Source organism: Musca autumnalis, unplaced genomic scaffold (assembly GCF_047663935.1).
Source record: "Musca autumnalis isolate F117 unplaced genomic scaffold, ASM4766393v1 scaffold_1, whole genome shotgun sequence".
Lineage (NCBI taxonomy): Eukaryota > Metazoa > Arthropoda > Insecta > Diptera > Muscidae > Musca > Musca autumnalis.
Window position 1 is genome coordinate 153,572,840 of NW_027411644.1, and position 13,625 is coordinate 153,586,464.

Sequence of the window (13,625 nt, forward strand, 5' to 3'; positions counted from 1 at the left end):
TACGGTGACATAGGGGTTTTTACACCTTTCGGGCTGTTTTCCCAAGAAATATGGACTTGCCCCTGAAAAAAACTTTTCTGCGAATTTAAACTGTTTGGACAAACTAATACGAAGGCCAAATTTTGGACCGAATCGGCAGAACCGTTCGAGAGTTATCTTGCGCTCCAACAACTACACACGGAGTCATAAGGGCTTTTTGCATCTTTCAGGCTATTTTGTCAGGAAGTATGGGCTTGCCCCTGATGAAACTGGTATCGTCGTATAGGAGGTCGTAATCTGAACTTATCCGAAATTTTGTGTGGGAGGTACCCGAAGGAGTGGACCGATTGAGTCGATATTGGAACCTCATCTAAGTCTGGTAGAAATTTTACGATGTGCAAAGTATGGATCAAATCGGTTACTTCCTTCAAGAGTTATTGTGCGCACAAATTTTCCGAACATTTTCGAACTTTTGTGGGGGAAGTACCGGAAGGAGTGGACCGATATAGCCCATCTTCGAACTTAAAATAAGTTTGGGCAAAATATTACGAAAGCCAAATTTTGGACCGAATCGGTTAATCCATTCGAGAGTTATCGTGCGCTCCAGCCAGCCAGACAGACAGACGGACGGACATTGCTCAATCGACTCCAAATTTTCTGAAACACATTTCGTCCAAACATACTTGGGGTCTAAAACCATTATTTCTATGAGGCACATTTTGCCCGTATGAAAGTGTATATGGCGAAAAACAAAAATTGTTTACAATCGATGAATCCGAGTTTCACCCATTCAGAATTCGCGAACTGTTAACATATTCTATATAGAATGATTGAAATTCTTTAAAATGAAGTATTTTAGGAGGAATACCATAAGGACGACAATTAAAATTAATGTACGTGGAAGCTGTGTTGGCATCAATGTTGAAAAATAGGTAAAAATGGGTTGAAACCAACAAGTTTTTTTATGCTCCCTTCCGATTTCTGGCTTAACCTTACATTTTATAGACATATGCCCAAAGAAAGACTCAAAGAATACTTCATGGGCAATATGATGATATGGCATTTTTCGATATATCCACTGCATCCACCCAAAATTGATGCTGACATTTTGAAGCCGGAATTTCGGGGTTTTTTGAATTTTTTTTAATAATTCGGACGCGCAACAAGATAATATTCAAAACTCATAATAGGGTTATAGAACTCATGATTTTACTTCGTTTAATGCATATCTCATGAGTGTGCTCCTTACAGCATCCTAGTAATTGGAGTCTAAAGGCCAATATTTGATGCGTGAATTTTTTTAAAAAACCTATGTTTTGCGTTTAGAATTTACAAGTACCATTAAATTTCCTTTGTACCCCGCGTGAATTTAGTTTTTTCTTACGCGACGGATCTAATGAGCCCATCCGCGATCGAATATATCCACTAAAACCGCGGATATAGATACCCTGAAAATAGGAAAATCAGCAAAAATTTATTTTGACAAATCCGCGTACTAAACCGCGATTTTCTTTAAAATTTTTTACGTAAATGGAACCCTTTATACGCGATTATAATATTTGCGAAAACGCGTGTCATAAATTACAGAGATTCGCGAGTAGTATGGGATTTTCACCAAAAATAGAATGTGGAGGCACATCCGCGGTTCTTGAAGAATCTGTTTGAAATATGTGTATATAGACGTATTTTTGATGGGTGCTACTGAAACCGGATGCGCATCAAAATCGTATGCAAATTGCGCGATTTTTACCCACTTTAAGGTTTTTTGCATTGTATGATGCAACTGGCCTCACACTTTGACCGCTGAGTGAAACATCGAAATATGCATAGATATTGAAAGAGATTGATTCGCTGTATCCAAAAACGGATGCGCATCAACTGATTTTAACTAATTCGCGAATAATAGGCTTTTTAATTTCCACATTTTTTGAATAATTGTAATTTCAATATTACTCTTTATTTCCTATACTTATAAGTTATCACAGTAAGCAAATAAGCTTTTACGATGGTAAACCATATTTCTTGATGAAGTTTTAGCAGTACACATTAATCATTGTATGGGATTTTAGCGAAATAGTTGGAGAACTCCCAAATATTTTTTTAATTTTTCGAATCAAACCAAAAAATATATTTGCAACAATATTTTCCAACAATAAGTTTTTCTCTTTTGTTGTTGCTATAATATGCAACTTATGTACCGAATCTCTATAAATTTGGTATTTGGTAGATTCCGCATATATTTTTTAATTTATATTTTGAGGGTTTGTACGGACTCTGGGAAGGATTATTTGGATTTTCTTCAAATTTTTGTATTAGTTTTTGATTTTCCGCAAAAATAATAATAAATTTAATAACTATTTAAACATCTATGAATAGATATGGAATGCTGTTAACGATTTATGCATACATTTTATCATAACAACAAATAAGATATTTTTAAATATTTTTTCTTTATATGAGAATAAAAACCGCTATAACTTTTGCGCGCATCATCCAATTTTGTGAACGCGAACAGATTTGAAACAACAATTTTTTTCTTAGCCTCTAAGCCAAAAATTGTAGATGTGCTCGCAAAAATTTTTTTTAATTTTTTTCAAATGGAATTGCAAAGGATTTTTGTTTTTCGCCATATACCCTCGTTAGCATAAATGCTGAGGGTATAAAAATGCAGCAGGATCAACTACATTTCTAGAGTTTTCGGAGATGGAATTAAATATGCTTTTCGTTTCAATAAGTAATGAATGCGTAGAAAGAGTATTTTCTACTATGCACTCTGTAAAAAAACAATTTAAACATAAAATGTAGTACGAGTCGTTACTCGTAGAAGCTATATTGAGAATAAATACTCAATGTTCTAACAGCTCCATTTGTTGTAGAAATTTGAACCCACCTTTCATTATAAAAAGTTATATAAATCGAATGAGACAGGTGATTCTGAATCACTTGAAAGTGAAGTTTTTAATATAGCTAATTTAATTGATATAGAAGTATATAGAATTCTTTAGAAGTTTGAAACCAATTGAATTGAATTTCAATGTACAACTTTTTCAAGTATTATTTTGTAAAAACTTTTTGTTGACGTTTTTCTTTTTTCAGTCACTTATGTAAAATAAAACGCATGAAATGAATTTCTATAGTACAATAAAACTACTTTTTTTTTGTAATTATTTGTTAAAAACATGGTTTAATAATAAAGGTTAGCTAAAGCCTTCTGTCAATTTAATTTTTTCTTTCGACTGTTCATATAACGTCAAAACAAAATACACAATCTGTGTATGCGTGTGTGCTATTTGAATAATATGCCATACAATTTTAAAAACAAACGAATTTAATGATTTTTAAAATTGTTTTTAGAAAAAATGTTTGGAAGAAATTCAGCTTTGCATTGAAACAAACATTTTATCATATTCACAACTCGATTATGTTCCGAAAGTAGCTTTATTACACAAATGCTGTTGCAATTATAAATTATATAATAGCAGTGTCTTTTTACATGATAATTAGTAATAATTATTACTAATGTTGCAAATTTTGACAGTTGTGTAAAGGAAAAGTTGCTGAAAAAAATGTTTCAGCAACATTTAGTTAGTAAAAAGACACCCCTATTTATATGCCAGATTTAAAGCAGCCTTCTGCAATGGTAAAACGGAGATTAAGGAAAGACCTTTATTCTGATGCCTGAAACCCGGCTTATTTCTTGCTTATGGGCTTATCACTGGTTCAGTAGTTAATGAAAAACCCACAAATACTTGAAGGCCCAATGGAAAAAAATGAATCTCTCTCTCTCTCAGTTGTGCAGACTAACAGCCTGTTTGTCGATAAGAAAATGAATGCATAAAAAAACTACCAAACACGTGTGTCTTTTTCTAATTGGTTTTTTGTTTAGAAGCCTTTTCTTAATTTTTCGAAAACTAAAGTTTGGGTATGTTTCATTCACGTACATTTTCGTATCGACATACTTAAACATGCTGTTACAACTCCTACCCCAACAAAGACAACCTCCGCTGAGATTCATTGAACATATAAATTTCTTGTGTATTTAATGATTCTCTATAATAGCTCATTTAGACTAGCCATAAATCCTCGACTGGATTTAATAAATCCAGTACAAATCTCATTGCATTTAGATATACATTTTGGAGGATTTAAATGGCAGTCAGCTGATTTTTGTTCATAGCACAATTACCAAGGTAGATGCATCAGCCCATCTGAACGAATGTGAAACGTCAAAAGAATTTTTTGTAAAGTGAATTCGTCTCAAAAAACATACGTCAAATTACAAATGTATTGTTTAATACTGAAAATGTTAGCACATTATGCTACTAATGTTAAATAAAGAGCAAATAAATTATTATTTTATCGCAGTTTGCCCATCTAAAATAAATAAAAGAATTATTTTATCGTTTAGACATCATAAATATTAGTCTTGGTGGATTAAAATCAACTTTGTACATCAAAACAAATTTAATTTTCCGCCTTGTTTACAAATTTTTACATTTTAAATTATTTTAAGTGTAGCAATTCACGGATGCATCTACCTTGTTTCTTGTGCCAGCTTGCAACTTTTTGTATTTTTTAGCAACATGTTGCTAAAAACAGAGTTGTATACGAGGATTTACGCCAGATTTAAAACAAATCCACTTAATAGGAGGATTTATTTTTGTATGGGAAATCTGGTAGATTTTGGCTGGATTTAGCAAATAAAACCTGATAATGCGCTAAATCCGGCTAATGGTGTCATATCTAAATGACATATAATACTACACGTACATATGTATGTGGTTCTAAAGCGTGTGTCCAATTAATTGTACATATATCTGCTTACAGTGACTTCAAAAAAAGGCTTTTTATCGAATCATCTTATATGTAAGATCCTAATCCTAAATAAAAACTCATCAAAATATTGTTACGGAATTAGGGTTGAACTTAATTCCGTGTAGACGTTGTTTTATTCCCCGATTACGATTCTTCAATGTTTTATTAACGTATCAGTGTCTGGTAGAGTGTAAATTTTGTTCGACGGAAGGTGGTTTTGCTTTTAAACTGTTTACTTAGACCAAAGTAACATCTTGGCCAATATTACAATTCTCTCGATTTCAAAACTAATGTTGTTGGTTTTATTTATGGCAATTCCGAGGAAAATAATATGATTTACTTACTGGTCAAAGTCTGTTAGACGTCTGGCGTGTTGATACCATAAACTTCATCTTGTCGCCGTTGACAGCGGGACAGACTTTGGCAGACTCTTTTTCAATTTTTGCAAAGCAGCCTGTTACGTTTCGCATGTCAACATCATCTGTGTAGACCAGTAACATTATAACTTTATCGTATATAGTGCTATTTTATCTTTGACCGTATATATATTCGGATCTCGTATGACCTTTTCCAGTAGTATTTTAAATGGGTCACGCGATAGACTGTCACCTTGTCTGAACCTTTTTTTTGGAGGGGTAAAATCTTCGAAAGACTCTGGCAACCTGACTTCGCCACGTGTTTGGGACTTTAACACGCTAAAATAACCCCTTTATTCTGATCCACTATCCCTGCGGTACCGGCGTACAAGCATTTCGTCGCAGTGTTCTAAAGAACACTGCTATTTTGTATTCGCTTTCGAATCTTATCCTGTCTACCTAGTTCCAATATGATTGTCTTTACATACTCACAGGCAAATTCCCAGTTGTCGAGAGACACCATCATTATTTCCATTATATTTTAAACACGTACTTCATTGTTGACTTGCCGCTCCTCTACACTAAACCGCAAACACAAAAAGAAAACATGATATGGGTCTTCTACATATTCCACACAGCAAGGACAATTAGGGGAGCAGTCAAGACCGAAACGATACAAGTACGGCCTAAAGCATTCATGTCCGGAGAGAAACTGGGTGAGATAAAAAGTTAGGAATCCATGTCGCCTATTTGACCAAGTCTTCACATTTCTTATCACGTCCATCCATCGTATCCACATTTTGTAGAACCTGACCACTTGCTTTGCCATTTGATCAGAGTACGTAAAAATACTTTAAATAACATTTCCAATCGTTTCGTTTCGTATTTTCCATAGGAACAATACAAAACGAAACATAACCCTCGTTGGCCGAGCTCGCTGCTTAGTTTTGTTTTGTTTATATTCGTGAGTGCGAACAAAACGAAAAGCGAAAAGTACTCCACTCCACAAGAGCAGATAGAAAACGGAATAGTACTAAACACATGTGAATAAATCAAAAACGTTTGGTGGTTGATAAAATTCATTGTGGTATGCTGATTGGTGGTTGATAAAATTCACTGTGGTATGGTGATGCTAACTTATAGGGTTGTTAAGCAATCACATGTGTGTGTTTCTGAGTGTGTCATTGACAATACGCACGGCAAACGTTTCCCAAAAATACTTCTTGTTTGGGTGGTGAATGAAACAACTCGGCAAAGCATAGCAGAAGTTACATTTACGCAATCGTACGGTTTCCATCTTTTTACATTGAAAAGTTTGTGTTTTTGTTTTGGTTGTGAGAATGAAACGATTCAGAGAAGCTGAAAAGTTTGTGGCTTTGTGTGATTGGTACGGGAATCGTTTTGTTTGTTTCCGTTCATTGCATTTGATAGTGCTACGTCTTCTTGTGATGTCGGGATTTATATCGGTTTCCTGGGAGCTCCGTAAATTGAATAACAATTCAGATTATCTTGCTAAGATATCAATCATACCAGCGATAACATAGGCTGCATCGTCGGACACAGTCCTATATGCACTAGGGTTATGACTTTTTTACAACCTCATATCCCTATATCATAGCGTGATGAGTTTTGTCACAAGATTACATAAAATCATAATTATAAGGTGATTCGGTGAAAAAACCTCACGCACAAATGATTTTAAAATTTGATCTTATCAAAATTATGGACAATTTTTTGAAGTCACTGTAAGCAGATATACAATTGAAAATAAACTTTAGAGTCACATGAGATAATTAAACTAACATAAAATTTATTTGTCACTAATTTTCTTCAATTCTGAGAATCGTAAAATGTCGTAAACGCTTTTATTTAAAGATATAATTTTTTAACAAAAAACAAAAAATTTAAAATTTTTTCAAAGTGGTTTGTGCATGACCTTTTTCAATATTTGAATGAAATAAACATTATTATAGTTATTAGTAGGCTTATATTTATTCATTAGTGCAACAAAAAATAATTTTTGAAAAAAAAAATTCATTCATACATTTTTTTCAAAAAATTATATTTTTAAAATCGATTTGTGCGTGAACTTTTTTATATTTCAATGGAATAAGCGATAGCGTAGTGATTATTAGGCAAAAGTTCATTCATCCCTGCTACAGGAAATCATTTTTGAGGAAAAATGTCAAAAAGTCATAACCCTAATATGCACAGCATACTTGTAGCGCTGCAAGCCTATAAACTGAACTTATCTTTGCATAGTACGTGGCGTACTTCATGGATTGTGCCCACATTGATGCTGCATAGAGAATAATGTTTTTTATAACAGCTGCTAGTATTTTTCTTCTTGGGTATCCTGGTCCCAATGTGTTTGGTATAATACGAGACAGCGCTCTACAAGTTTTTCTGGCCTTTTCCTTTACGTAATCTAAATGATTCTTAAAAGACCGGTGATTGTCTATCATTACGCCTAGGTATTTAAGGCTTTCCGCTGTTGTGATTATAAAGTATCCAATTTGAATATTTATTCTTTCTACTACACTACGACTTGTGATTAAGATTGCTTCCGTTTTTTGATCGGCTAATGCCAGGCCTAGTGGAAACAGCCATGACCTAACCAACTGCATGCTGGCTTCTGAGACTGTTCTTGCCTCTTCGATTGTTTTTGCAACTACAATTAGCGCAATACATCCGCAAACCCAATCATATTAGCTTTCTCTGGAAGTTGTAGCCTTAAGACACCATCATACAACACATTCCATAGCAGCGGTCCAAGAACAGATCCTTGTGGTACTTCTCCTGTTATTTGGTATTCCTTTATACCTTCTTCAGTCTCATATATCAGGATTATGTTGCGGAAGTAGTCCTGGAGTATAGCAACTAGATATGCCGGGACATTTAACCGTCTGAACCTCGTTTTGTGTTAAAAGACTTGGAGGGTTTCTTTCCTATTTTATCTGCTGATCTTGGTTCAGCCAATGTCACACAATATGTCCAATAACAAATTATATGCTATGTGTAGGAGACTTATGACTTATGTAGTTGGCACAAACCGTCTTGCCTTCTTTCTTATGCGCGGGACATAGAAAATTGAGGTTTTAATCGTTGGGTATGCATTCCTCCAGCCAAATTTTGCTAACCAACTGATGCATACTCCTTATCAGCATGTCGCCATCGGATTTTAACAGTTGGGCAAGCACCCCATAGTACTGTCTTATTGTTCTTGAGTCGATTAATTGCTGTTTTGACCTCACTTTGGCTAGGTCGGAAAGACTTAATGCCGTCGTTTGGGATTGGTTTTGCGGTATCTTCATCGTCGCCCATATTCGATACCAAAAGTTTGATGAAATGCTCCTTCCAGATCCTCAGTACTGTATCTGTGCCTGTACCACAACCTTCAGTCTGGTGTTTTACACTCTGATGAAATTTTCGGTCTTCATTCTGACTCCTGAACATTTCGAGTTCCACACGCTTACGTTTTTCCTGCTATTCCTCGTCCTTCTGACAATACGCTTCTCTTCTCCCTATATTTTTTCTTTGGCGCTTCGTGTTGCTACTGACTGCAGTGTTGCTCTCTATGCCACATTCTTCTCTAATACTCCTGATCGTACCATGGATTTTAAGGTGGCGGTTTTTGGTACCCAAATATGTATAGATCTTGCTGCAGTTTGAAGGGAGTGGGGTTTTCTTTGTCACTGCGCTTCCACGATATCAGGACATGGAGTGCCGTCTCCAGCATATGTGTCAGTTGAGGGGAGTACGCTTGTCCTATCTGTTGTGTTTGCAGCTTCTCGACATCCAGCTTCTCCCTGTGTTAGATCACACTTTTGCCGCAACATTGAGACGAGTGCGTACCTTGGCGGTAGCCAAGGAAATGGTCTGAATCGATGTTCTCTCCTCGAACCGATCGGACAACTAACACAGTGGGGAGATCCACGTGGCCTTGTGTATGTCGAGGTGTTGGAACCTGTAGTGGGATTCTCTAACGCATTTTTTTGGTTACCGCAAAATTATGAATGAAAAGTATGAATAAAAGTTCTCAACACTGTTACTATCGGTAGCCCTTAGCGACAACATTATTTTAGTTGCTAACTGACCGACAAATTACGTTAATTACCGAAATGATGAGAATTTCAATTTTACCGATTTTTGTCGGTAGCCAAGAAATTCGTTAGAGAATCCCAATACTGGGGCTGCTCACTACCATGTTTTTGTAGTTGCAAAATCGATCAGCCTCAGAGATATTTTACTTCCCAATTTTAGCATTAAAATCTCCTAGAATGTCATGCCCAGGGCAGCGGTCATATGCTCTTTTTAGGCTCTCGTAGAATATATCCTTGGTCTGTTCGTCTTTCTCTTCCATCGGAGCATGGACGCAGATGAGACTGATGATAAATAACTTTGCTTTTATGCGGGCTGTGGCAATTCTCTCATCAACCGGAGTAAAACTTAAGCCGCCGATTTACCATAAATCCAACACGTAACTCATTTTTCCTTTCATGGCAGCTATAATACAACACCTGAACTAACTTTAAATTAAGGGTGCTTACAACTGACAAGTTTTTGCGGATTCTGAAACACCAATGTTCCGAGATGCGAAAAATCCAAAAACAAGAAAAAATCGCTGGAGAGATTTTTAAAGAAATCGCGGACAATGTTCTCATTTTAGGTTTTTTAGGTTTTCAGAATTTTCCTTGGAAACGGCAAGTCCTATCGAATGTTGTACTAGTGAAAATTCTCCATAACATTTTCTTTAGTCCCATTTCGATAGGACTTGCCGTTTCTAAGCAAAATCCTGAAAACCTAAAAATGTGAAATGTGCGCAAACTGCACCTACTCTGTAAAGAGTCCGGACATTCCATGTGTAGATTCGCAGATCGTGGTACTCAAAACGTTGGTCGTCGGGGTTGTTTTTTTGCGCACAGTGTTGTCGCTGTGGACAAAAATCAAAAAAAATTCTTATAGTAAATACATCAGATACGACGAATCTGAAAGAATTTTGTCGATATGTGAATCCATAACGAAGTTATATCTCTTTATATATTAAAAATATTTCCCAGGTAATCTAAAGTGATAATCATATGAAAATTAGATGACCACTAAAATAACACTATGATACAAAAGTTGACAACAAAATTTTGCAGGGGTTCTGATGCATAAATTCGGTGTTTTGGGAGTCCATGGAAGACGAAAATATCTTTGGTTTCTTTGGGTCACTTCGTTTTTTGATTTTATAACGGAAAATGTAATGAAAAACGGGGTCCAAGATTTTTTCACAACTTACGACGTGGATAATCACTGCAAGAGTGCATCGATCAAATTAAATCTTTGTATGCCGATAAAAAAAACTGTGAAAAACTGGTTTAATGAATTCAATCGTGGCCGGTCCTCGCCAAAAACCGAAGGTCGTCAGGGTCGTCCAAAGTCGGCCGTTGTGCCAGAAAAGAAATATGCCGTGAGTGAACGGATAATGCGAGATCGCCGACTTATATACCGTGAGATAGAGGCATCCTTGGGCGTTTCCTCCACCAACTAATATATGATATTGCATAAACATCTGGCCGCAAAAATGGATTTTTCTCGTTAGATCCAGCAAAATTGGACAGTCGCTCAAAAAAGGCTCTTGTGGATTGTTTCAAAGAAATTGTGCATAAAATCGATCGCGGTGCTTCAAAAGACGTTTATAAGATTGTCACAGACGACGAATATAGGATCTATGCTTATGAGCCCGAAACAAAGCAGGAATCGGCCGTTTGGGTCTTCGAAAGCGAACCAAATCAATCGAAAGTTGTTCATGTAGGAAGCACTTCGAAGCAACAGGTCGCCTGTTTCTGTTGTTGTGACTATTATACGGCTTGAGGAAAAAGGGTGGTTAATTCTGAGTGGTACACTACAATTTGTTTGTAGAAATTCGAAAAACGAACAAGAGAAGACGAATCATTCTGGACCATGACAATGTGGACTCCCACACATCGATTCAAACCAGCGCCTGTTTCATCAGACAAAAGTGGATGGGTCATCCGCCGTACAACCATGACTGGGGATCCAATGACTTCATTTGATTCCAGCACATCAAGTAAAAAAAGGCAGGGAATATAGCCTTCGAATATAATTACGCCCGATGTCACACAATTACGAAAATGTACGTCACATTTTCCTAATTTAATCAATATTTCACATACATTTCGTGTTTAGTGCATCGAATACATAAAATCGGGCGAAAATATATATGAGAGCTATATCCAAATCTAAAACAATTTTTATCAAAATCGGAGAAACTGAAAAATGGCATAAGAAAACATCCCATGGTGAATTTGAAGGCTATTTTTCAAAAATTGACCGATTTATAGTGAAAGATATATACGCAAATATGAACCGATTTTTGTAGAAATCGGTACTCAGGGTCCGAAGAAAATAACAGATAATAAATTTAAAGGCTATTCGATCGAAATTGAACGAGTTGTAGCAAAATCTAAAAAAATATGGGGGCTATATCCAAATCTGAACCGATATGGACCAAAGTTGATATTTTTTATTCCTATGCCCTCATAAGTTTGTACAAAAATTCATCAACCTAGGAAAACGCCTTCTATTTTTGTCCACTTTTGTATGGAAGCGGCTACACTGTGCGCCGCACGTGTATGCTCCCTACCTTTAACGGGTGTTTAAGTAGGGCCAAGACAAATCCTGTGCTTTGCCATGTTAAAGGCTGTCAGGACCGTTGCTTGGTATCATTGATCCTTTACGTCACCCACATGCCACCTCTACAATATACGTCACCCCAGTACGTAGGTTCACATGTAATAGTATGGTCATTGACTAATGAATGTATAGACCAAGAAATCCTCTCAGTAAAATTCTCTCACTCAATGAGAATTGAGTCAGCTTACGAGTTACTCAATTTTTAAAATGGTAATAACTATACATTTTTGAACTATTTATGATGGTAAACGACAATATGTGGGTAATCTTGGCCGGATCTACATCCAATTTACCCCAAAACAAAACGCAATTGAGTGAACACACAGCGTATTGACACAAAAAAAAAACACATTACAATTTCTCTGTCTATACATTCATTAGTCTATGGTATGGTGTTTTCGTGTGTTGTTGCACATAAATGACGTCAAATTTTGCGAATTTTAGAAATTAAATGACGCAACTGCCCTAAAACCTGAATTGTTTTCTGATGTAAATGTACTCTTAGATTAATGAGCAACCACTTTTGTAATCTAACCAACTTATCTTTAGAAGTTAAAAATAATTATAAATTAAATCGTGGTCTTCTTTCCCTTTGCAGTTAAACACTGACCTCAAATATCCCTTATTTTTATTTTATTTTATTTATCTCCTTCAACTCTCTGGGCTCATCAATTATTTACAGCTCTTATTTAGTAAATATACAAAAGAGAAGTTGTTGTTATTATTGTTGTAGTAATATTAGAATTGTTTTCTTTTGTTCATTTGCATTATTTTATTTTTGTTCTCGTTATTTGATATTAACATTTGAGGTTCAGATGTTATGGATTAAGTTTTTGTTTTTCTCCTATCTTCTTTTGTTTTGAATTTATTTACCATCTGGACTTTTGCGTTTGGATTATTTATTCAGTTTCCTTAATATTCATAAACCAAACACAAGTGATGTGTGTGTATTAGAAAACATGTACAGTTAGACAACTAAATGTTGTCATAGATGTAATTTTATTTATTTTGAATAATCCGCTAACTATATGTAAGGAGGTCTCATAAACTACTGCTTTCATAGATAGATTAGGATACTTCAATAATACGAAAGGGAAGCCACGGAAATAATAATAATAAAACGGTGTTTCATAGAAAATGTATAATATGTTACGTTTTGCAAACATTTAGTTGACTAACGGTACATTTTGTATGATTGTATGTACGTGGGAGTATTCGTATGTTTAAACATTTTGTATTCATGTTCTTTTTTCTCATTTCTCCCCTTTTTCCCTATCCCATCAGGTGGAGTTCTCTGAAGAATCTGTTGCCTTATTTGTGTGTGAACTTGGAAGTGCTTTAGACTATTTGCAACTGCAACGTGTCGTTCACAGGTGAGTTGAGATGCATTCATGTGGAAAACTTTTTGAACGAATACAATAAATTCTTTTGGGTATTTTCGTAAACAACGATGATAAATTAGCCGAAAGCGTTAATAAAACCATTGTGAAATGAAATTCCACAAAAAAGTTGCATATACACAGAGAAAAGTAAAAAAGTAAAGAGCAAATATTTTGTGTATGATTGTTATTTTGGACTCGGGCACAACTGTTATAAAGAACCATTTAAAAGAACCATTTTAATTAAAAACTGAATTGTTGTGTACAAAACAAGTAAAAAAGGTCATCATGCGTAACAGGGGCAAAGGTGGCCCAATTGAGGAAATGATTATTAAATTATTGAGTTTAGTAATATGTGCAGTAACTTTGAATACCATATATAGAAACCATGAAT

At 35.3% G+C, this 13,625-nt stretch overlaps 1 protein-coding gene across 2 annotated transcripts in view; it reads left to right on the forward strand.

Annotated features, from left to right (window-relative positions):
* LOC141388590 (serine/threonine-protein kinase 32A) overlaps positions 1-13,625 on the forward strand; it is a 182,958-nt gene that overhangs the window by 104,779 nt on the left and 64,554 nt on the right. For both annotated transcript variants that reach the window (XM_073958535.1, XM_073958536.1), the window contains one exon: positions 13,137-13,225. In XM_073958535.1, coding sequence (XP_073814636.1) covers positions 13,137-13,225 — 89 coding nt within the window. The remainder of the gene's footprint in view (positions 1-13,136; positions 13,226-13,625) is intronic.